This window comes from Lycium barbarum, chromosome 6 (assembly GCF_019175385.1).
Source record: "Lycium barbarum isolate Lr01 chromosome 6, ASM1917538v2, whole genome shotgun sequence".
Lineage (NCBI taxonomy): Eukaryota > Viridiplantae > Streptophyta > Magnoliopsida > Solanales > Solanaceae > Lycium > Lycium barbarum.
Genome location: NC_083342.1, coordinates 23,592,041 through 23,616,461, shown reverse-complemented (window position 1 = coordinate 23,616,461; position 24,421 = coordinate 23,592,041). Strand labels below are relative to the sequence as shown.

Here is a 24,421-nt window from a genome sequence, read left to right as displayed (position 1 = left end):
AACGCTTCTATAAGTTTTAGTTATTCTTTTGCATTTGCATATCTATGCGGTTTTCCAATGAATATTGATCTAATTGATGTTGACTAAACTCTATAGTATATACATATTCACACACACAGTGGATTATCTCTGCTCGTTAGGTGTTTATTTAGGGATATTTAGGTAGCTCACTGCGATTTCATCTTCACTTTCATGATTTTCTGTGCCAAACTATCTATTTTGTTCCTAGTTGCAACTTCATTCCCCCCCCCCCCCCCCCCCCCCCCCCGAATTTCGTGTTTGTTAATTTATTTTGTGTTCATATTAATTTATTTAGGGTTTAGGATTATTCTAGTGCGATATTACATGATTTTTCCTTTGAAGATCGATATAACTGATGATGCCTTCTAGCTATTTGTTTAAGGTATTTGCCTAAATGGCTCTATAAGTTTTAGTTATTCTTTTGTGTTTGAATGTTTATGTGATTTCTCGATGAAGATTGATCTAATTGATGTTTGAATCTTTAGTAAGTGTGGATCTAGTCCTTTTGGCGGCTTTAACTGAGCTACTGCTTCGGACTTGAACCATTTATATATATATGGGCAAAATAATATAAATACACACACAGTGACAGTGACAGTGGATTTATCTTTGCTCATTAGGTGTTTATTTAGGGCTCATGAACCTCATTGCAATTTCATCTTCATGTTCTTCATTTTCATGATTTTCACGGTTGAACGATCTGTTTGTTCCTAGTTGCGACTAAATTTTATGATTTTCTTTTCTTTCTGAATTTCATGTCTTTTTCTTTGTTCTGTGTACATGTGTATGTACCTTGCTTTAATTGTTATTTTGATCTTTCCATGAAGATTGATCTAACTGATGATGCCTTTTGGCTATTTTCTTAGGGCTCCTCATGTAGCTACCAATTTCATCGTTTTGTTCTTAATTTTCATGATTTTCTTTGTCAAACTTCCTATATTATTCCTAGTTGCTATAGAAGCTTTAAGAGACGATGAAAGATGAGTTTGTATTGAATATGAAGCTATCTTTAAATACATGAAATGAGTAACTAACTTCCTGAGAGTGCTACTTACATGAAAGATATTTATTCAAAAGAGTTTGAATGATAAATACTATCAACTAATCTGGTAGAAAAACATAATACCTAATCTGGTAGATAAACATAAGCAGTAGGAAGTAACATCTTTAACAATTGTGACTTAGCTTCTCTGTTTGTCATGTATATTTCTCTGTGTTATATAAAAGTGTATACCATGTTACTATGAGGTTTGTGGTTACTCGCCGTGTTTCTATTTGATTTCTCCGTGTGATTGATCTAATTGATGATGCTTTCTAGCTATTCTTTTAGAGCTTTTCTGGTGGCTCATTCTTTTATTTTCCTATTCTTCATACTTCTATTCTTGGTCAAGCTATCTATTATATCCCCAGTTCTGACTTAGCTTTTCAATTTTCGTGTATATTTCTCTACGTTCTGTGTAGGAATACATGTCTGTTATTTTAAGTCTTGACGTTTTCGACCTCTAAGTTGCGATTACTTTATTGCATTTCTGTGTATTCTCTATGTGATTAAGCTAATTAATGGATGTCTCCATGTGTGCTTCTTTAGGGCTCTGTAGTTGCTCCTTCCAATTTTACCTTGTTCTTCATTTCCATGACGAACTGTATCTATTCCTAGTTGCATCTTAGTTTCCAAGTTTTGTGTCTATTCTCTTGTTTTGTGTGTATAAGTGCATGTAGTTGTCTGTTCTCTGGACTAGCACAGCCATAGATACTCCGGTCTAGGAAGCAACGGAGGCTAATTGTCCTCTGGACTAGCACAACCATAGATGCACCGAGCTATACGCCTCGGAGGTCAATCGTCCTCTGGACTGACACATGAATACTTGTATCGATACGTTAGGATCCATAACGGCTAATTGTCCTCTGAACTAGCACAGCTTGCCCACACAGGCCCAAACACAAACAAGATACAAATCATAGCATATTAGCCGAATCATCAATTATGGGATAGAAGCCGAATCCCAAGTCATATCATGATAGCCAAATTACTCCTCATGGATTATGTTCATCTTCCCATTATAGGGGTACATTAATTCATTTCAATTTTAGAAAAACAGACTCACTTCTTTAAACAAGTTTCACGTTCAACACAATCCATTTATAGAGCATTCACATGAGATAATTAAGCTTTCCAAATCACAAGTTTAAACATCCTTAAGGGTAATTCGATTTCAAATACCAAAGCTTTATGTCTCAATATTTAATCATCCCTTAGAGAGGAAAACAATCATGAATACGTATATATAGTACAAACAAGGTTTAATGTGGGCTTGTCCCTCATACACATAAACCACAACCAAAGTCACACAAATCGTTTCAAAAGAGTATGTTCAAAAAGACACATACATCACCTTTGAAGTCAAAAAGGATTTTTAAAAGAGACATACATCAAAAGAAGTTTTCAAAAGAGACATACATCAAAGAAGGTTTTCAAAAGAGACATACAAATCACTTTTATAGTCGAAAAGGATTTTTAAAAGAAACATACATCAAAAGAAGGTTTTCAAAAGAGACATACATCAAAGACGGTTTTCAAAAGAGACATACCTCAAATCCCGCTTAAAGCTAGCAAAAAATGGAATTCCCAAGGTTCAACAATCATTCTACAATGGATTTAGATGAGAAAGATTAAAGCTTTATTCGTTTCTACGAACTTTCTTTACGTTTCGAAAACTAGGGCTTTCTAAGACTACAAACGTGTTCTTGAACCTCATGTGAATCATTAGTGATTCCAATCGCGTAGTCTAATCTATACTAGCCTAAAATTCATCAATTAAATAAGGGAAACCAAAGTTCACACCTTTTAGACGAAGTTCTACACGCCCATTCTTCTCCTCTCTTGAGTTTGCAAGAATCTAGGGTTTGGAGAGGTGTACTAAGGTAAACTTGATATTAGATTGATGAAGTAATGATGGGAATTGATCAAGAACTTACCTTATATGTTTTGGGGAAACCCTAGGGTTGTTTCCTCTCAAAAAGTCGGCCAAAACGAAGTGGGAATGAATATAACGAAGTTAGGCTTTTATAAAATTCAGGAAAAATCGCTTTCAGGCATAAAATGGCATGATGCGTCGCCTGGGGTGTCGCCCAGGGCGACGCACATGATATGTCTGTTTCAACGGCATCAAAATTTTGAGTTTCCTGAAAAATTTAGCCTGGGGCGCCGCGCACGCCTAATTTTTACACTGCACTAATGATGTTTAGTAAAATGGGCATAACTCCTAGGACAGAGCTCCGTTGGAGCTGGGAAACCTACCGTTGGAAAGGCATTTCAAAGATCTACAACTTTCATGAAGAAGTTTTCCCAAATTCCTAACGTATTTTCACGAAATTGGCTTAGAAGTTAGACCTACCAAAATTTAGACGAGTTTGAGAACTCTTACGAACTTCACTATTTGGTTTGACTTCAAAACGACTGCTTATTACCCAAATTAATCCCGAATGGATTAATATAGCTAAAATATCATCTTTATACTAGTTTTACACATTCACACCTAACCCAAATTTACGGAGTGTTACAATCATAAAATAAATAAATGCATGTCATGAATGCAAATCACAACTCAGTTCGGTAACATTATCCTTCTCCTTTCCATGTAAAAGTGAGATATCAAGTGACATCGGTAAATAAAACAACAATCACAACTTATCAATAAAGATGACGACAAGCCCACATAACAACATCTGTACCAAACCTATCGATTTATCACCACAACCATGCCCAAAGGCCTATCATGCTTTCTCTATCAAACTCTACCATCTACATGTGATTCTCTAATCGGAGTCTAATAAAGGTAATATGTAACCTACCTCGAAAGCCGAGCGGGAGTCACGAACAATCAAGCCAATGCTTTCCCCTTGTGAAGAGCCTCTGAACGATCGAAGTCTATAAAATTAGTAATCTACGTTAGGTTACAAATCTAAGGATACCCATACTACTACATTTCTAAAATGAACTCAACAAAAATGACCTTAAAAAGTGACCCCGGGCCTACAAGGGAAAAACTGGAATCTAACCTTGGAACATGTTACTCATAATCTAATTAGTCCAAATCTTAAGTTTCATGAAAATCTAACCCAAATTGGGCCTCCAATTTCATAGATATAAAAAAAAAACAATTATGGAGAAACCCTTAATTACACACTAAGAATCTTGGGTTTAAATAGAAAATACAAGCTTAGGGATAGTTACCCATTGATTTAAATAGTCAAAATCTAGGAGATTACTCAAATCAAACCATGATATATTAGAGAAAACCCAAAATTCCACCTAGGGTTCATAACCCATAAAACCCTCATCCTAAAACATGAATTCTAGCCTGGATTCTCTAATTAATCAAAGATAGAAACATAAAAGGATGATAAGAAGCTTACCCAATAGAAGAGTCTTGAAAAACTTCACAAAATCGCCCTTACCCAAGCTCTCTAGGTCTCAGTTTGTGAATGAAATGAACTAAACATGAATTGGGAATTAAACAATCACAGGCAGTGTTTTTCGCTGCTACGGGCCCTTTCCCCGCACCTGCAGAGAAAAGGCCACAGATGCGGTCTATACTTAAGTACCAAAATCCGCAGATGCGGGGTTAAGGTCCGCAAATGCGGGCAACCCCCATCCCACTATGACTCACCCCTCCAGACCAAACCCTGCGGAGGCGGGCCCACAGGTGCGATTACACCAGAAACCAGAAAAATTTGATTTTCACCAAACCCAACCCAACACTCAAAACTCAACAGATGCCTCCCGGACACAAACCAAGCATGAATATCTATCGTAAAACATGTTGTGAACTCACTCGCGCCCAAAAGAGGTCTCCTTAACCCGGTGTTGACCAAAGTCAACTCCAACCAAACCAAAACCAACATTCCAACCAATGAACGAAAATGCCACCGGATGCCTCGCGACCAGAATCAAGGACCCAACTTAGTCGAAAATCACGTTTCGAACCTAACAGAACTATCATAATTCAATTTCGGATGCAATAACTCATAAGTCAACTATTGGTCAACTTTTCTTCTCTTATTCATCATAGAAAACTCTAGAGTCCTCAAAATCAACGAAGACTCGCCTGATAACCTAGGAAACCGCATCACCCACTTTCGCAAGTCATAAGCACATAAAAGAGACTACGGAAAGTGTATTTGGGGAAAAGAGAGTAAAATGCTATAAGCGATCAAATGAGTCATCACACTTTGTTTTTCTCTCAACTCCACTAGTCAGAGTATGTACATGTCATAAGGGGATATTAACTATACTAGCTGTAAGCCTATAAGCTCGACTTATTATATAGTACAAAATCACTAAAAATATGTGAATACGTGCAGATTCTTTTCCTCCTTTCAAATTATTTTCTTTATCTTAATATTAGAGTGTCTTGATAAATCACAACCTTCAATACAGGTACTTCCTCCACCACAGGATTGGAGCTAGAAACCCATATATGGGTTCGGCCAAACGCATTAATTATGTACAAATGTTAGATTTAGAACCCACATATTATCATTTGAAGTCGTCATTCTAAAATTCAGAACACATAAAGTTAAAATCGTGGCTTCGTCTCTATTCAACCATTCAACCTTTTCTCAATCTTCACTTGGTCTTCCAAGTTCTTCTCTAACTAGTTATAAAAGATTTTATTACTTGTTACATTAACCTTTTATTTTATTAGCCTGATATATTAGGCTATCCACAAAGATGTCATTGAAGTCTTGTGAACTTTTATTGCATTTGAACTCATATACCTACAGAAGAAGCACACATAAAGGCTGCCTCCCCCACAAGGCATTAGCTTTCAGGCCATTGCTCTAGTCACCTACACTAAAGGCAATATCAAACTTGTACCTCTCATCACAATTGAAATTAGTCTTTGGGGAGAAAAACAATTGTAGTTTCGATATCAACGGAACTTCGTTTATCCATTTTCAGACGAGGGAAGAGGATAGATATAAAAGGAGAAACATGCAAACAAAAGCATCAAAGAGTATGAATGGAGAAATATGTTTTTACAACAATGATAATTTCCGAGCTTGTTACTTCCTTTAGTACGGATACAAATCTTAAACGAAGCCCAGACTCTTACTTCTAGTCTTCTTTTATTTTCTTCTCAAGAAAGAGTATAACCAAGGATTAACTAAAGAATTTAGCAAAACTAGAAGAAGTCACAAAATGTTATTATCTGCTACAGAACACGTGTTGATTAATGCCACTCATGGGAAAACAATTTGTAGTGTTGCGTCTTCCGCCAAGATTCTCCAAAATTGCACACTGGCCACCGACAACCTTCACCATCAAAGAAAAATCAACGGTACAGAGGAGTGTAAACCTCCACTCCAGATTTCATCTCTCACAAACTATCGCCATAAAATTTAAGTCTCCTCCAAGATTTTCATTTCTATTCAAAGCTTTCTTTCAAAATTATCTATAACTTGATTTTTTCTTGATCTATTGGTTGCAAAAAGTAGATTTTCTTTTTATAATTTTGGTTGCGAAAAAAAAGGAAAGAAGATTTTTATTCTTCCTTAACCATTGAACAATCACTCTAATTTTTTAAGAGTGAAATAAAGTGTGCTTTGAAAGGTATTGATCAGCAGCAGAAGACGGTGACAATGGGTGGAAAGTGGGAAGGAGGTTTTTTAGGTTTTGGTTTTTCTTTTTCTGATGTAGATATGATGTGGCATGCATGTTAAACCGAGTGAGGAATACGCAGTGTCAGTAGGGTTTAAAATGTAGTTTTGATCAAGTAGAGGGGTTTAAAACATAGGTTTTGATGAAGTAGGGGTGTCTGGATGAAACTCTATGGAGTACAGATACCAAGATGATAAATCAGAGCAAGTAAAGGGGTCTCCCAAGCCATTCAGTCTTTTTATTATGACTATGATACTTCAGAGTCCACTTAGGCAATTACTGATACAATCAAGGTGCGGACAACCTAACCTAAACATAACAATTATAATTGTCAATAATCAAAACTAGGTTGGGGCATGTCATTATTGTCAATATCGAGAAAGAGAGAGAGAGAGAAAATGTGCTTTATGTTTGAGGTAAGTTCAAAATGATGCCTTATTTGAGTAATTTTGATCCTTTTAAGTTTGTCAAAAGTGAACACTTTTTTATCACAATCAAATACTTAACAAACTATGACAGTTAATCTTTATGGAATTGTACAATATAAGATTCAATCAAAAACATCATAAAATGCTCATCAAATATCAAAAACCGTAAGACAAGAATATATTAGAACTAGCAGAAATTGCACTTAAAAAAGTGAACGAAATTGCAAAAATAAATTTAAAATAGCAAAAACTACATCTTCAACTATGAGTTCATGCAAAAAACAAAATAAAAAAAAATCCACAATATCTGTTAAATCTAACAACCATCGTTCATTAGATATTTGTCAAAGGCTTTTGGCAAAATTAAAGAACTAAATATGCTCTATATTTAAAGAAAACCATTTTAAACCTACCCCAAACATAAAGGATCAATTTTTGTCATTTTATCGAAGCTGACATCCCAAATGATTTGGGGGCCATTAGGCTAAACCGACGTATTTGCACGACTTTCCCTTCAAATGAACTGGTCTTAAAAATTTATCCTTCAAAATTGAACATTCAAACTTATGCCTAGCAGGATCTAAATTCTTTAAGGGAATTGATATAACTTGTGGATATTATGATATATAAATTAGGTCCCTTTAGACATAAGCTCGATTTTGTAGGACAAAAATTAAAGATCAGCCCATTTGAAGGATGAAAACTAAAGACCAGAACAAAATAGGGCAAACTGCAAATGACCCGACTAAATTTAGGTTCAATTGGACGTTCATCTTTAAAATGGGCTCAGCTTGGGCTAAATTGGGCTTTTATCTTCTGATGGGCTTTGAACCATTTCCTCTCTATAAAATGTCTGATATTATATTTTTTCTCAAGAGATACTTCTTTTCTCCGTCACTGTTTCACTCTGGTTTTTCAATGGCTACAGACAACAAATCAAAGCAAAAAAATGGCAACAAAAACAAGAATAGGCAACGTTATCGTCCCAACAATGTAATATTTCTTTTTCTCTATCTATACATGTAAAAATACTGCAATTTTTTGCAAGTTAATTGGTAACTAACTATGATTATTTTCCTTTTTTTGTGTGCATAAAATAGAAAGCAGTGAAGAAAGGTGGATACCCTTTAAGGCCAGGAGTACAAGGGTTCTATATAACATGTGATGGTGGTAGAGAAAGACAAGCTTCTCAAGAAGCTGTTAATGTTATTGACTCTGTATGTACTACAATTTTAAAGTTGCTTTCTTTAATATTATTTTGAAGTTATTGTGTGTTTACTACTTTTATGTGTGTGTGAAGATATTCATTTCTGCATTTGCTAGTTAAATATGTGTACTTTATTTACTCCCTTCCATCCCAATCTTTTTTTGGTTGTGTTTTGTGCTTATGAGGGTTAATTTGATTAATTTTATAATTAGTGGGTGTGTTTGTTATGGAGGAAAACATGTTATTCCAATTTTCCCATGTTCGTTGTTCAAAGTTTTTGGGAAACATTTTCTTTAGGAAAAGAAGTTCCTTAAAAATTGAGGAAAATGACTTCCCTAGTGGAAGTAGGGAAAACGAGTTCCAAAAGTGGCATTTCACATTGATTGTGTCCTTCCAATCCTCCAACACGCCTCTACCCCCGTAGCCACCATCCCCACCATCCCGCACCCCTACCCCTACCCCTTACCCCTACCTCCCATAGGATTTGTCTAGATTATATATAAATGCTTTTAGGATAATAATTTTTTGCTTATGTACTGAACACAAGAAAATAAGTAAGAAACTAACTTATTTTCCCGGAAAACATTTTCCGTGGAGAACATTTTCCGTCATACCAAACACGCCCTTAGGGTGATTTATGTTGTTCAGAAATGCAATTTAGATATTTTTGAGACTACATTAGAATATTAGAAGTTGGTTTTTTACTTGAACGAACATCACACTTACCTCCCTTATGGACAAAGTACAAGTAACTAGATTCATAAAGACATTTGTTTGTTTGTATCCCAGATTGGAATTTACTCTCTGCAAATATTTCTTTTAGTTCTAAATAGGTTAGAAATTAGTACTGCTACACTTATTTGTAGCATTGAATTTGCAATAAGTAACAGTTTGATCTTTAGATGACTGATCCCTATTTAAAACATGAAGAGAAAAAAAAGTGATTTAAGCTAGTATTTTTATGTGAAAAAAGTTATGAGCTAGGGTAAAAGCAATGCCGAGAATGTGTTGTGGCGAAAGCACCATGTTTGTTGCTATTGGTAGTGACTACAAAAGCAGTGGCGAAAGCACCATGTTTGTTGCTATTGGTAGTGACTACAAAAGCAGTGGCGGAGCTAAGTTACACAAAGGGGGTTCAGTTGAATCCCCTTCATCGGAATTTTATATGGTGCAAATAGGAAATGAAACATCTTTACTTGTATATGTATGAATTTTTGAATCCCCTTGACATAAAGGAAGTTTTAAATGCAGTAAAGGTGGTTCAAAAAATTGCTTTATGACCTAGGTGTGGCATTCTTGCACTTTCTTTTTTAATCCCCTTGTTAGGAGTTCTGGTTCTTTCACTGTCTGAAAGGATAAAAGGATATTGTGGTGCTTGGTGATCATCCAATTCTGGTTTTGTACCCTTCAAAGTTATCAGCTTGAATCCCTCCTAGAAGATCCAAGTGTCCAAGTTAGATACTGAGTAAAATTTTCCATGTCTCCACAATTTTACGAGGAAATGACAAAAATGGTCCCTTATGTTTGGGGTAGGTTTAAAGTGTCTTGTAAACATGTCCCTGAGTAGTTTTGATCCTTTAATTTTGTGAAAAGTTAGCATTTTCAGTTTTTATCAGGCCTTTTTTATCTTACAACTCATCAAAATTCAGAAAACACTCAAAAAAAATCGAAAAAAGTCTTTTTTGAGTGGATGGGAATGAATGAAAAAATATTTAACGGTCGCATATTCAATCTGGAATTTTGGTTCTTCCCAAAATTTATACTACTTTATAATGTATATAAAATAAAACCGTGGATTATACCAAGCAAATTACTTCTTTTAAATTTGAATACAAATGAAAATCTTAGTCAAAATAAAAACATCAATAAAAACCAAAAATCAAATAAAAAAATAAAGAACCGAATTCAAGAAGCAAAAGAACCCGCAAGTCAAGGAGAAAGAGAGCGTGGATCAGATATAGAAAACAAAGTAAATTTGCGCCCTATTCTCTCACTCTCAAGCCCTGTTCTCTCAAAAATAGGTTCTATAGGAACTGGACGATCCTATTTGGTCAAATAACTAGCGACAAACTCCTATGTTCCTTTCATTACGGTATTTCTGAAACAAGTTCCTGGATAATGGTCAAATAACTAGCGACAAACTCCTATGTTCCTTTCATTACGGTATTTCTGAAACAAGTTCCTGGATAACAAGCCTAAAAGTTTTCTTCTTGATGAGATCAATATTGATGATAGTGACGATATTGATGACAGTGACAATCTTGATGCTAGTGACGATATCGATCGTGACCTTTTTGTTAAAAGTTAATGGGAACTGTGGAAAAAGAAAGATCTATGGGAACTTACATTTGGAGGTGAGCTTTTTGCAATTTTTGGTCTATCTTTTGGGGTCAGATGCAATATTTTGAGGCGCATGTTCTGCTATTTTAGGTCTATTTCTGGTATTTTGTGCAATTTTTTGTTTTGCAGTTTTTGAGATTTGATGGACTGGTGTTTCTAGTTAAATCGTTTTTTCATAGTTCGAGTTAAATCTAACAACTAGATTAGAGTTTGTAAAATATTTGATGGAGACCAAAAGTGCTCACTTTTGACAAACTTAAGGAGCAGAGTTGCTTAGGTGTACATTTCACTATTTCAGGGACTATTTTAAACCTATCCCTAGGGACTATGTTTGTCATTTTCTTGCAAATTTACTTATGCTATATAATGAACTTTTGACTTTATAATGTTTCAACGTCATCCATTTCTTTATCGTTTGTCTCTACCACATACTTTTTGATAAGTAAGGTAGTCTAGGAAGAGTCTGAAAGCACTCTTGTGTACGCGACATTTTGTTCATGGGACTTCCTATGTTCTTCCTGTTATCTAAAGAATGTCAAATTGGAACACTCATCATTTAAGAATTAAAAATTGTAAAAGAATTGGTCTTACAATATTTTGGCCTCTTTAGTGTCAGTTCTGAAGCCTTTGCTCAGATTTTAAGCTTGGCTGACATTTGATTTGTGGAGCAGGACTAAATCAGAGAGAAGTTTGCTCTCTTGTTTTTTGATTGGTTTACTGTAGGCTGTGGTAGATGTAACCTTGATTTTTTATTTTATTTTTTAATTTCGAGCAGTTTTATGAAGAGCTGGTGCAGGGGACAAATTCAAAATTCGGACAGGGAGAATTATCAGAAAAACCTGTAAACAAAAAGACTGTTTTCAAATATTCTGATTCTTCTAGCAGCGATGATGATGACGATGATGATGAAGATGAGGACAACGTTAATGATGAGAACCAGACCAAGGAGGAGACTTCAAAAGTTGAGCAACATGAGGAGAAAACTGATGATGAGGTTGGCAACTTAAAAGCTGGTAAATCCGAGCCTGAAAACAAGGATAACATCTCTACTGATGTACAAATACAAGGAAATACTGAGAATAAAGAGGAGCTAGTCGAGACAACTCATGAACAGAAAGATATTGACGTTGGGGAGCCACCTGCAAAGAAACAATGTGTTGAAAGAGAAGCACCAGAAACTGGAAATATCGCATCTGGTAAGACAGAGGAGAAATCTATTGATAAACTAATAGAAGCTGAGCTTGCTGAGTTGGGAGACAAAAGCAAGGTAAGTGGATATACTTTTTTCTTAGTGTTACAAGTAAGCTATAACTTTAATTCCTATGATATGTAAGTCTACTACTTGTGGATATTTAGTTTTTTATGTATGTATCTCTGTTGCACATCTTCTGGTCATCCTTGGTAGAGTGGTAGTTTTGTATTAGATGTTTGTTAGGGCCATTTCAGTTTGAGCACAATGGGATGCAATGCATGTGTAGTCTCTCACTGAAAGGGGATGGGATTGTTTTCCTCTCCTTTGGTTTTGTGGTTGACATAGTCCTATTTACTGTCTGAGCCAGTTAAAATAGTGTTGGTTCAATATAGTTCTTCCTACTTGTCTCTAGAACTTTTTTTTTTTTTTTAATATGTTGCTTTCCTGCAAACAGAGGCGTTTTAGCTACCTAGACTCAGGTTGCAACGGTGTTGTGTTTGTTCACATGAGCAAGAAAGATGGAGATCCTAACCCTAAGGAAATCGTTCAACATATGATGTCTTCGCTTGCCTCAACAAAGAGACATGTATCAAGGTTCGTTTATCTGCTTAATTTTTATTCATAGAGCTCTAAAGTATATTTACCATTGGAGTTTATGTCATATAGATTCTAAATATGGGATATGCCAGATGCCATGTAGTTTACTTTGTTTAATATCTCTTACTCAAGAGTGTCATAGCCTTCAACAGGTTCATATTGAGAGTGTTACCAGTTGAAGTAACATGTTATGCATCAGAGGAGGAAATTGGAAAAGCAATAATGCCTCTCATTACAAAATACCTACCTGCTGGAAGCGACACTCCGAAGAAGGTCATATTCATACTTCCTGGACCATTGTTTTCTCTGTGAAGGCTCTTCTCTTGGCATGTGGTTGAAACTCTATCTAATGTTTGACATGTATACCTGGAAAATGGAAATTATATTGAAACTTTACATATTACTGCCTTTGTGGATGTGTTATGCACTTAATTGATCCAGCATATTTCAGCTACATGATGGCCACTATTCTTTAGATATTGGAGTTTTGTTTCAATGTTTTTTCATGAAATATAATTCTCTGTAACTTCTGTTGGTCAAGTGTCAGAGATGTGAAAATAGGATGGAAATATGTGGTGCGCATTTATGTTGCAGTTAACTCGTTATTTTTGGCAGGGTGAATCAAGTTTTTAGCCTAATTAATTTTCTCTCACAGTTTGCAGTGCTTTATGAAGCCCGAGCAAATACTGGAATCAATAAGATGAAAATCATTGATACTGTGGCTAAAGCTGTTCCTTCACCTCACAAAGTTGATCTTAGCAACCCCGAAATAAACATAGTGGTTCAAATAGTCAAGGTACATATCATTGCTTATAAATGTGCCCTATTGTTTTTTGCATTTCTCTGCCATACAGATAACTCAGGTTCTGTATTCCATCTTCTCTTTTTGTTGATATGCAAAGCTGTATGCAAAAGATATTCTACGAGTCAGCTGAGAGCAAAAGAGGAAGAAACTGTCAAAGAGTATCTATACACAGTATACAGTTAAAAAAAAAAAGAGAGAGAGAGAGTATCTATATGCAGTATATCCCCCAAGAGAGTTTAGTTCAACTACATGCAATCGAGCATTGTGCTTGAAAGCTAGATTTTACTCTCTTCCGAAGGTCCATGTGGTCCATGATTTGGGCAGTGTTGGCATGCATACTAACCATCTTCCTATCCTGTAATAAAGTCATCAACCAAACCTGTTTTACTTTAGGCATTACCATAGCCATTTCAGATGGAGAGAACAGCATAATTCACATTCCAGTAGTAGCGTCACATATCAGTATATCACTAATTAGGTGGTTAATTTGTTCATCTATCCTGTAGCCAGTGGCGGAGCCACATAGAGCCGAGGGGGTTCGCTCGGCGGAAAAAAACACTGTTTTTACAAGGTTAAAATTATTTTTTATGTATATATAGTAGATGTTGAACCCCCTTAGGCTTCTTCGTATGTTTACTTTTTTATATTTTGAACCACCTCGGCAGAAATCCTAGCTCCGCCACTGTAGCACATGCCGAACCTTTTAGCAAGGTTCAACTTGAAAAAGTGCTGAGATTGATCCATAGCAAGAATCTTTGATAGGAGATAATGGGATATATCATTGGAAAATAATAAAACTCGCATTGCAGGAAATGACTATAACATTTTGAAAATATATGCAGTCTAGCAACAAGGTAGCGTCATGCAGTGTAACAATAGTCTCCTTTGTCACTATTTATTTGTCTAGGTTGGAGTGTTTCTGACTGAATTTGATTCAGATGTTTTCTTTTTGTTTATTCTTTATTTTCCTAGTGACAAACTTTTCACCTGTAGTACTTTAATGGCAGTGTAGATTGTTCCAGAAATAATTTACACTTTTTTATCCAATTCCATTTAAAATAATGGAACTTCATATCTTGCCATAATATCATGCCGAAACAAATAAAGGACAGCCTGGTGCACTAAGCTTCTGCCATGCATGGGATCAGGTGAAGGGCAAATAACATTGAGTTTATTCTACGCAATCTTAAGTTGCATGCCTTTAGGAGACCGTTTCCATGGCTTGAACCCCCTGACCACATTGTGTCTATTATGCCCAAACAAATTGAGGTGCCAAAATTGAGATGAGGATCAAAGTACTACTGCTGAAAAGTCTGTTGCGAGGAAAATAGAGAAATAACTAGAAGGACCTGAATCAAATGTGCAGCAGTTTAGGACTCATTTTCGGTTTAGTTTACTAAGGTGAGGTGTAAGTTTAAAGAAACCCTTTGCAAGACCTTGGATTTTTGCTGATTTTAACAGTGATATGTCGTCTTTTTTGTATTTCACCTTTACTTCTAGCCTTGTAAGGTGTGGCACACCCTTGATTTCCAGAATATATGTCCTCATATCTTTTACTGATTGAAATGTTAAAGAAAACTCACTTGTCTGATATTATTTTCTTCATATTTTACAGACTGTATGCTTGCTTGGAGTTGTTGAGAAGTACAAGGAGTTGTCCAAGTATAACTTGAGGCAGCTTACCTCTAAGAATTAATTCTACTGAGACATCATACAGAGTTTTAGTTAAAGCATCGGGATCGAAGAGAATTCTACTGGGCGCTTTAAAATCTGCCATGTTTTAGGACAGTTTGAAGGAAGCTCAGCATCCAACTATCTATGTTTTAGGTTAGGTTTATAGTGTAATATGGTTAGAATTCCTATACCGAGGGGTTTGAAATTTTACTGGAACTTTATGTTAAAGATTTGATCACGTCTTCAGTTCTGAACTTCTGGCAATAATTAACACAGTTTAACTTTACAGTATTGATCTGTTGCCTTTGCTCTATTGCTTTTGTATTGTTTCATATTTCCACATGTATCTTTCTGTAATTGTAAGTAGAGCTTACTGGGAATACAAATTGACATAATGACCTGCTATTTTGGGGAACTTGAAAACCTAGTTGAACAAGTTTTTTCTTTAAAAAGAATAAAATAACATCAAGTTTAAAATTCTTGAAATAACTGACTAAACATTTGTTTCATAGAATTAATTTGCTAACTGGATGTTTTTTTCCAAATAATTACGTTTATAACAATTGTTTGGTGAGGGAAAGTTTCATATGATGCATTATAGGACTTTGTGGCGGTTCTTTAATTCTTGCCATATATATTATTACTCCATTGAATTTCAAACTTTCCTTTTCTTTAATTTCTTGGAGTTTATTTCTTCTTCATTTTTTTTGCTGCTTTTTTAAAAAAAAAAAAAAAAATTGGAACAGTTTCCCTAGGCTCCGTTTTACTATTTCTTAGTCTAGAATATTATGGCTATTTTTATTTTTAGAAATATAACAAAGTGCTTTCCAAGATGATGATTTCCAATTTGTATTTTCCAAGTCTAAAATATGGTAATTCTCATTGTTATGGTAATATTTTTCAATTGACACAATAAAATAGAAAAACAAAAATAACGAAATCATTGAGGCGTTGGTGTGTATATAAACAATGGAGTATTCATAATATGTCTCTTTAACATAAACCAAGTTAGTTCCAGACGTAAGTGAGTTTACCTCTCAGTTTTTTTTTTTTTTAAGATTTTACAATACTCGTTTTTATTCTTTGATTCTTCAACTTTTCTGCATTACTACTTTATAGTGCATAACTCTTTTGAATTTTGATATTTTTTTATATGTTTGCTTGCACAATTTCCTACGGGAAATACATATTCTCAATGAGGTATTTAAAAGTACTTCAGTTAGCCTAAATTTTAAGAAGTTTTATAAAATATGATCATGGATAAAATCAATATGTTTTGACATAAGAAAAGTAAATAAATTGTCAGCATAGTTGAGAAGCTTTTATATTTCTTTTTAGTTTAAACTTTGTTGTGCACTTTTACATTGGCAGTGCTTCGAGTTTGATATATGTACCAAAAAAGCAAGAATGCCATCCTCAAAAGAAGAAAGAATTGCTGCGAACAAGGAGAAGTTGGAACAAGTGAGAGAACAAATAAGAGCGCAACGAGATTACATTGGACAACTTGAATCGATGAATGAAATTGAAGCTGCCACGACGTATCTCATTAACTTGAGAATGCCATGCTCGTAAAACAATTGATGGATGATGGAGTTAGTTACTATGAATTTGTTTAAACAATTTCTAATAAGTCAGATTTAGGATTTAGGACTTTACCAGAATTGTTATTAGAACTTTAGTTTTTTATACGTCCACGTTCGTTTTGTTTTTATTTTAGATATTAAATAAAGATTACTTTAGCCATTTATTTATATGATTGTTCTGCCCAACTTATGATTCTACTACTCATTGGACACGTGAGTTGTCCATCTGGAGCGAATATTACGTCTTTTGTTTTTCAAATACCGGCTACCTTTATGAATTGTCCCTCATTGTGGTCCTTAATTTATTGTTTAGAAAGGATAAAAAGGAAAAAAAATGGATTTATTGATTATTGATCCCATTCTAGTAGTAGACAAAATGCCAGTTATGAAATCTTCATAAACCGAGATGAGAAACTTTCAGTTTGGACTTGAGTCAGTAGTACGTAAATAGATGATGGTGCCTTAATATATAAAGTTAAAAAATAACAAATTCTACTTTGGTTGTTATAATAAGCTTGCTCCAAGGCAAAAGTTGTACATCAAATGCTCAATGGACAAAATAGCATAGATGTCCATGTATTTGATTTCTGTTACTTGAATTTGATTCCGGGTTGCCGCTTTGGCATAAGAATCGTTCAAGTTGTACTCTCTCTCTCTCTCTATGAATTTGGCAAAATTTTTGCAGGAATATAACTTAAATTCTCTTTTGATTATCAAAAAGGAAAAGCTAGCTTTGGCCTGGAACCTGCAAGACACTGCTTTGATGGAGATTAGAAGGTTGCAGACGTCATGACCGTTGACAACAGGGACTTTCTTGTTTTCGACCCCAAAGACCTTCCCAGAAGTGCCAAAGGCCCCTACAATTTAATTCTTGACAATCAGATGGCATAAGACATAGTATTTTTAATATATTTTGTGAGCTGAGCTGATTTTGTTGTATGTACTGTCAATAGGGGTATCCATGCAGTCCTTGCTGAAGCAGGACTTTTTTGGCAGAGGGAGTTTTGGCTTTCTGCGCCAACTGTAGGTGCATTTATAAACAAGGTTACTAACTTTCTGTTGAGCTGCATGATTCTGGACTTTGCCATCAGCTTCTCAATTTTGGTTCAGCCCAGAAGCTTCCTCTTTCATATGAAAGCGCTAGGCACCCTCCTCATAAAGTCCATCTTGGTTTGAGATGGCATAAGACATAGTATTTTTAATATATTTTGTGAGCTGATTTTGTTGTGAGCTGATTTTGTTGTATGTACTTGCTGAAGCAGGACTTTTTTGGCAGAGGGAGTTTTGGCTTTCTGCGCCAACTGTAGGTGCAAATTACGTTACTTTCTGTTGAGAACTGCATGATTCTGTACTTTGCCATCAGCTTCTCAATTTTGGTTCAGCCCAGAAGCTTCCTCTTTCATATGAAAGCGCTAGGCACCCTCCTCATAAAGTCCATCTTGGTTTGACTTGGTCACAAGAGTTGAATCACAACCTATCACACCAATTTTCTCACTGAAGAGAACAAGTATTGCACAGAATGTAGCTTTCATACACAGTCGAAAACTTTCACATGTTTTGGCAAATGAAAGGATGTTTGTCCCAAAATAGAACTTCATAAACTTCTTTCTTCTCCTTTCCCTTTCAAGATAAACAGTACAAAAACCCTCCCTCATATTGGCCTAGTTTCAGCATTTTGATATTTTAGACAACAACACCAAGGAATTTAAGACGCAAAAGATTGAAAAAATAGAAATGGTGCTCTATATTCTCATATTTGGAACCCCCTTTTCCTCCTTCACACATGAAGAGAGAAGATTCTTCAAAATGAACAGGAAATAGCAACTAAATGAAAAAAAAGAATAACAATTCTGAAAAAAGAATAACAATTCTGCACTAGTACCTAGCTACTACTACACACTAGGCTTGTATAGCTTCTCAACCATCTTTCTGTATTCTTCTTGGTTGCACCAAAGAGCAGCAGCTTGAGTGTTTAGAGGTGAGCTTATGTTTGGCTCTGATACATTACAAGAAAAGTATATTAGAGAGTGGTTAAGATAATAAAGATCAAATTGGAAAGTAACTAAACAAATTGCATAGTTTTTACCTCCAAGCAAACTCTGAATTGAGATGAGTATAGTCCTCACATCATAAGCAGATGACCACTTATCCTGTAATTACATGGTATTCCACACATCAGATCTGATGTTATTAAGATGTTAAATAAAACCAAACAACTAAGATAAGACCAGAGATAGATAAACATTTTAAATTGGAAAATAAACTTGTTGAATCTATGTTCTGCATCAAAAAATACTAGACTAAGATGAATTGATTTTAAAGACAGCATCTGCCTCTTGATGAGACTGTCGAAATGTTACCTGAAGAAGTCTAAGCATTATAAAGATGTTAAACCAAACAACTAAGATAAGACCAGAGGCGAATTCAGGATTTAAAGTAGATGGTTTCTACATTTGTCAAGAAGATACCTGAAGAATGTCTAAGCATATGTTGCCATAAACATCAACATTGGGATGAAAGCAACCAGTCTCAAATTTGACCTTTGGTGGTTTAAAAGGGTAATCAGAAGGAAATGAAAGAGAGAGCTTGTATTCTGTTCCTTCAAATACTGTATCTTTGCTACCACTTATTGTCCCTTTCCAGCAGAATATGTTGTCTTCTTCAGGAAATGCAGATATTCCAGAGTCACCGCTCATCTAAAAGATGATGAAAACCAGTGTAAGTTAAAGGGAAATTTTTTCTCACAGAATTAGAAAATGAGAAGTGTATCAGGTTCCTTACCATTAAAGCCATCAATTCAGATTGCAACCTAATAATTACAACAAAAGAAAAACCTCAATCAGATTTGTGAATAGCATTGAAAGTTAAAAGCTGTAACATCTAAAACCAACATAAAAGATACATAAATAAGGAAACCTAAATCCATAAGCACAAAAAATCACATAAAAATACGCCCAAATCACTAAAACAAACAGGCACATACATAATCAGTACGAAAGATTTCAAAAAATCATCAAAAACAATTGAAGATATAATTTGAAACTCAAATTGAATGATCTATACTATCAAAAACCATGCCACAACCTAGATGAAGAAAAATAAATTGCATAAATTAAACCAGATGTGCAAACGCGTAAGCATTATTAAAGTACCAAAATCCAAGGTTTCAACCTTTTGAGAAATAATCAACAATTTTCCCAGACAAATCAAATCAAGTAATCAAAAACCATCTCAAAACCCTAAAACTTACACACATAAGCATAAATACCAAAATCATAAGATTTCAACATTTTGAGAAATCATCAAAAAAAAAAAAATCCAGACAGATCTTGACAATCAAATCGAATTATCTACTTTAATAACCCATCAAAAACCACCTAAAAACCCCAGATCAAGAAAACGAAATTCATAAGCACAAAATCAAATTATAAACATATAAACACCTTAATTAACACCACCATGAACCATAAACATCAAAATAATATTTTTAAATTTTTTTTTTTTAAAAAAAGACACTATGATCTATATGTAAATCCATCTTAAAACCCCAGATCAACAAAATGAAATTCATAAGCTTATAATCAAATTGCAAACATACCCCACCCATATCCTTAATTTTACACACCCATGAACCAAAAATATCAAAATTCAAGGATCCATCTTAAATCCCCAGATCAAGAAAATGAAATTCATAAGCACAAAATCAATTTTACAAACATACCCATATACATAAACACCTTATTTCAAAAACCCATAAACCATAAATATCAAAATTCAAAGTTTTTTTTTTAAAAAGAGACTTTTAGTAAATCCATCAGAAACCCAAATCCATAATCACAAAATGAAATTACAAAAATACCCAGATACATAAACATCTTATTTAAAAAAAAAAAACCATAAATAACAAAATTCAATAATTTCAAAAAAAAAAAAAAAAAAAAAAAAAAAAAACCTTTTAAGAACAGATTGGGTAAGTAAATCCATCAAAACCCCAGATCAATAAAATGAAATATATAGTGACAAAATCAAATTACAAACATGGCCAGATAAATAAACACCTTAATTTAACACACCCGTGAACCATAAATATCAAAACCCCAGATCAAGAAAATGAAATTCAAAAGCACAAAATCAAATTACAAACATACCCATATACATAAACACCTTATTGAACCCATAAACCATAAATACCAAAATTCAAAGATTTTCAAGAAAAAAGATAGTAGTACCTTTTAAGAACAGACTGAGTATCAACAGTCTTAGCAGTAGGCAGTGTTTGTTTAGGTGTAGGCATGACCTGAGTTGCAGTTGTAGATGTGTTGCTGTTGTTTCCACTGTTCACTGTAGCCATCAAATGATTTATAAAATCTTATCAAGAATTAAATTTTCAGACACAAAAAGAGAGGATTTTTCTCTTATCTTCTTCTTGAGTTTTTTTTTTGAAGAAGAGAGAAAGGGTTTTTATTGAGGAGATGAAGAGATGTGTGACAAGACTATATAGAAAGGGTTTTTTGAACGTTAGGGTGTGTGCGGCGCAATCGGGTGATATGTTCTAACGGCTAGTTTCAAACCTGATTCCTTTCTTGGGAGAGGATGGATAATTTTTTAGATCTGTTTAAATTTTAAAAAAATAAAAAATACAGTAAAAAATTGTATAAACAATTAAACATCTTTGTGAATTGGACTTGTAGTATACTCACTCCAATTGAGATTTTAAGCTTGAGCACACAAATTAAGGAATTCACTAACTCCTAAAAGTTAAGAACGGTTTTGACTAAAACATTTTTCTTTTTAGGTTGACATGATTATTATGGGGATACGAGAATGTGTCAAGGGTAAATTTGAGAAAGAAAATTAAATATGTTACACCTCGAAAATTTCATGTCGTTGTGCGTTGAATGGACTGATGCAAGTTAAGGTGTATATGATGTCCCTACAAGTAAGAAGGAAACTTAGTGATTCTAATTAAGATTCCAAAAACACTTAAGGCAAGAGAAGAAAGTTCGTCAAAGGAAGTGAAGTATAAGTTGTGTTCGGAAGGGGTTTTGTAACAACCGAGCTAAGGTTGATTTAGGAATGTCTTGAGGAGAAGCTATAAGGTTTCTTAGATGGTTAATGAAGTATTATACAAGTGCCAAGGAGACTCCATAAGGATTGGAGATCAAACGAATCGACGAGAGCAATTTCAGAAAAATGTGAGTTGTACGATCATTTATACGGTACATATAACTTTATACTGCCATATAACGGTCACAGTGAGGGGCCAGTCTTGGTGAGATTATACGGACCATATAAAATTATACGGACCGTATAAGTGTCCGTATAACAGTTACAGTATGGGTTGATTGTTGATGCAATTCTACGGTCACTTATACGGACCGTATAAGTGTCCGTATAAATCATGTCGGGTCAGATTTTATAATTTATATATATGAGACCCAAGTTCGTATTTTTTATTTCTCATTTTCCTCCACACCTCAAGAGAGTTCTAGAACCTTCTCCATACCATACCAACATAAATCCAAGGTAAATCAAAGATCAAACACCAAGAATCAAGCGTAACAAGTGTATGGGTGTTCACTAGGGTTAATGGAAGCTTGGAATTCTCTTTGGAATTGAAGTTGGTGTTGTTCTCAAGTGGAGTATCTTCCTCCAAAGATCATTTCTACACAATCAAAGGTGAGCTTTACAGTTATTTCATGTTATTAAAGGTGTTGAGTGGTTGAAAGACTTGGATTATATAAGAATGTAGAATATGAGCTTGAATGTGGAAAATAAAGGTATTTTGAGTAGTAAATTAATGTGAATCATAATTCTTGGTATAAGGTGAGAATAATCTTGTCATGAATGATACTAATGACGTTGAGGGAGTATTGTGTGAAGAAGGAATGATGGTGATTGTATTGTAGTCATGGTTATGGGTGATTTTAAGGGTGAATTTGAGAAGTAAGCAATGTTTAACTTGAGAAATCCATTGATTGTAATATTATGGGTGTTGCTATGATGTTTGGGGAGCTGCTTTATTATATGGGGAAAGTTGTAGAAACAAAGAAAATCCTGCTCAATTTTCATTAGCTTTTTTAGTCGCTTTAGCTTTAACTTAGGCATGTTTCAAATGGCTTAACCATGGTACGACTTCTCTTGACTGTAGAATCGCGAGCTTAGAAGGAAACCATTTAATCGATAGAGTTAAAGAGACATAAAGGTATGTAAGGCTAGCCCTTCTTTCTAAGGCATGACTTCCATCACATAATATCTTCTATCTTTCCATGACTTTCTTACATTCCGAAAATTACAAATCCATGATTATTAAGAGTTTCTTATGAGATAAAGATAAGAGATGAGCTATGATAATGATGATTTTAGTCATAGAGATTCTAAGCTTGTGAAAGGATGCTATTATGAAATTAATGATCGTGATGTATGATTTCCTTGATTGTTATTCATTATTGATAGTCTCACCTCATAATGCTAGTTCCTTCAAGGAGAGACATGATGACTATGATGGTTCCATAAGATAATCGGAGGTTACCGACCTTAAGTCACTCCGATAGAGTTACAGCTTTTGCTTGAGCTCTCATGCATGCTTCATGCTGAGTGTATAATGATGATTACACCGTGTTGACACCCAATTTTGTCCCATCTCTCCTCCGAAATACCGATTACGCTTCTAACATTTTTGGAAAATTAAAAAAAATATATTTATATTTTTTACTATAATCAATACCGGCATTTCATTATTCTATTACAATTACTAGCCATTATTATTATTATTATTATTATTATTATTATTATTATTATTATTATTATTATTATTTATTATTATTATTTTTTTATTATTATTATTATTTATTATTATTATAGTTCACAACTTTTATCATTTCAGTATTTTACCAGCTTACGCACACGCATTGCATTTATCTTTGCATAATTGAATAATAGTAGTTATTTCACTGAGGATTTTCGGAATATATTATTGCACGGCTATTATAACACCATATAATTTTATTACCCGAGTCCTAATAATCACACATTTTTGTAGTAAGCAATATTCTGTCACCCTTGGTATATCATTAATTAAAATGGGTCTTTTATTCAAGTTCAGAAGCCAAACTATTTCTTGCACTCAGTCCGTATTTTTGATTTATCGGATTCCAAATCAAAGTCCAATCAACCCATAAATATTTTCTGACCAGCCTATGTTTTTTACCCTAATTTGTAGACCAGTCCGTGTTTTAATTCGGTAGCTATTCTTTTAATACCCGATCTAAAAATTGACCCAGTCCATAAATGGACCGGGTCTGACTCGTTTTACTCAAAATAAGGGGAACCCTTTTAGGGTTTCCCCTCATTTTTTCCTTCCGCCGCTCCCTCAACTCCCCTTCGTCTCTCCCCTTTCCCTCTTTTCCTCCTCCATCTCCGCCGCACACCACCCCATCCCCTGTCTCCCCCTGTTCTCCTTCACTTTCCTCTCCCTTTCCTCACTTCCCTCCACGTTACCCCTGACACCCCTCTTTCATCGTCAACCTCCACCACACCCACGTTTCTCCTCTGACACCACCCCACACCACGGTACCACCCACTTCATCTCTGACATCTCCCATACCACTGCCAACTCCCACGTTTCCACTACCCTCTGTTCCCCACGCCTTTGTCCCCTCTCCTCTCAAACTCAAACCCTAAATCAGTCTATAAGTATTCATTTTTTATCATCCAATAAAGGGGGGGATTTTTTTGGATTCAGCAAATTCCCAAATAGCCGATTTTCTTTCAGTTCAAGAAATCCTCTGCGAAATATTTTGTTTAGTTGTCACAATATCGCAAAAATATCGAATCAAAATACTCAAACGATTTTTCATCTGTTCTGTGTTTGTTGCGAATCCGAGTTTCGCAACCTTGAATTTGAAGTG

The 24,421-nt window shown here is 34.7% G+C and overlaps 2 protein-coding genes across 3 annotated transcripts; one reads left to right on the top strand and one right to left on the bottom strand.

Moving 5' to 3' along the window:
* The first annotated feature begins 7,878 nt into the window (after window positions 1-7,878).
* LOC132643624 (uncharacterized) lies at window positions 7,879-15,219 on the top strand. The gene is made up of 7 exons (XM_060360097.1): window positions 7,879-8,106; window positions 8,214-8,330; window positions 11,436-11,927; window positions 12,307-12,446; window positions 12,602-12,722; window positions 13,105-13,245; window positions 14,870-15,219. Exons 1-7 carry the CDS (start codon window positions 7,894-7,896, stop codon window positions 14,948-14,950), a joined length of 1,305 nt encoding a protein of 434 aa, XP_060216080.1. The 5' UTR covers window positions 7,879-7,893; the 3' UTR covers window positions 14,951-15,219.
* A 2,802-nt stretch (window positions 15,220-18,021) lies between these two features.
* Window positions 18,022-21,077, bottom strand: LOC132643623 (ubiquitin-conjugating enzyme E2 20). Of its 2 annotated transcripts, none has more exons than XM_060360095.1 (5): window positions 20,741-21,077; window positions 19,293-19,320; window positions 18,980-19,207; window positions 18,598-18,661; window positions 18,022-18,507 (listed from the first exon to the last, which is right to left on the bottom strand). In XM_060360095.1, the coding sequence occupies exons 1-5, from the start codon at window positions 20,860-20,862 to the stop codon at window positions 18,404-18,406; spliced, it is 546 nt and encodes a 181-aa protein (XP_060216078.1). In that variant the 5' UTR covers window positions 20,863-21,077; the 3' UTR covers window positions 18,022-18,403. The 2 variants fall into 2 exon arrangements, with proteins under 2 accessions (XP_060216078.1, XP_060216079.1); XM_060360096.1 differs by lacking the exon at window positions 20,741-21,077 and adding an exon at window positions 20,233-20,349.
* Between the last annotated feature and the right edge of the window lie 3,344 nt (window positions 21,078-24,421).

Bases quoted from the DNA above. Each gene is read 5' to 3' on its own strand.
- LOC132643623 (XM_060360095.1), bottom strand. From the start codon at position 20,862: ATGGCTACAGTGAACAGTGGAAACAACAGCAACACATCTACAACTGCA. The intron at 19,208-19,292 runs GTAAGGAACCTG...ATCATCTTTTAG, and splicing joins CTGAATTGATGGCTTTAATG to ATGAGCGGTGACTCTGGAAT. The intron at 18,662-18,979 runs GTATCTTCTTGA...ATGTAATTACAG, and splicing joins TATGCTTAGACATTCTTCAG to GATAAGTGGTCATCTGCTTA.
- LOC132643624 (XM_060360097.1), top strand. From the start codon at position 7,894: ATGGGCTCAGCTTGGGCTAAATTGGGCTTTTATCTTCTGATGGGCTTT. The intron at 8,107-8,213 runs GTAATATTTCTT...TGCATAAAATAG, and splicing joins AACGTTATCGTCCCAACAAT to AAAGCAGTGAAGAAAGGTGG. The intron at 11,928-12,306 runs GTAAGTGGATAT...TCCTGCAAACAG, and splicing joins AGTTGGGAGACAAAAGCAAG to AGGCGTTTTAGCTACCTAGA.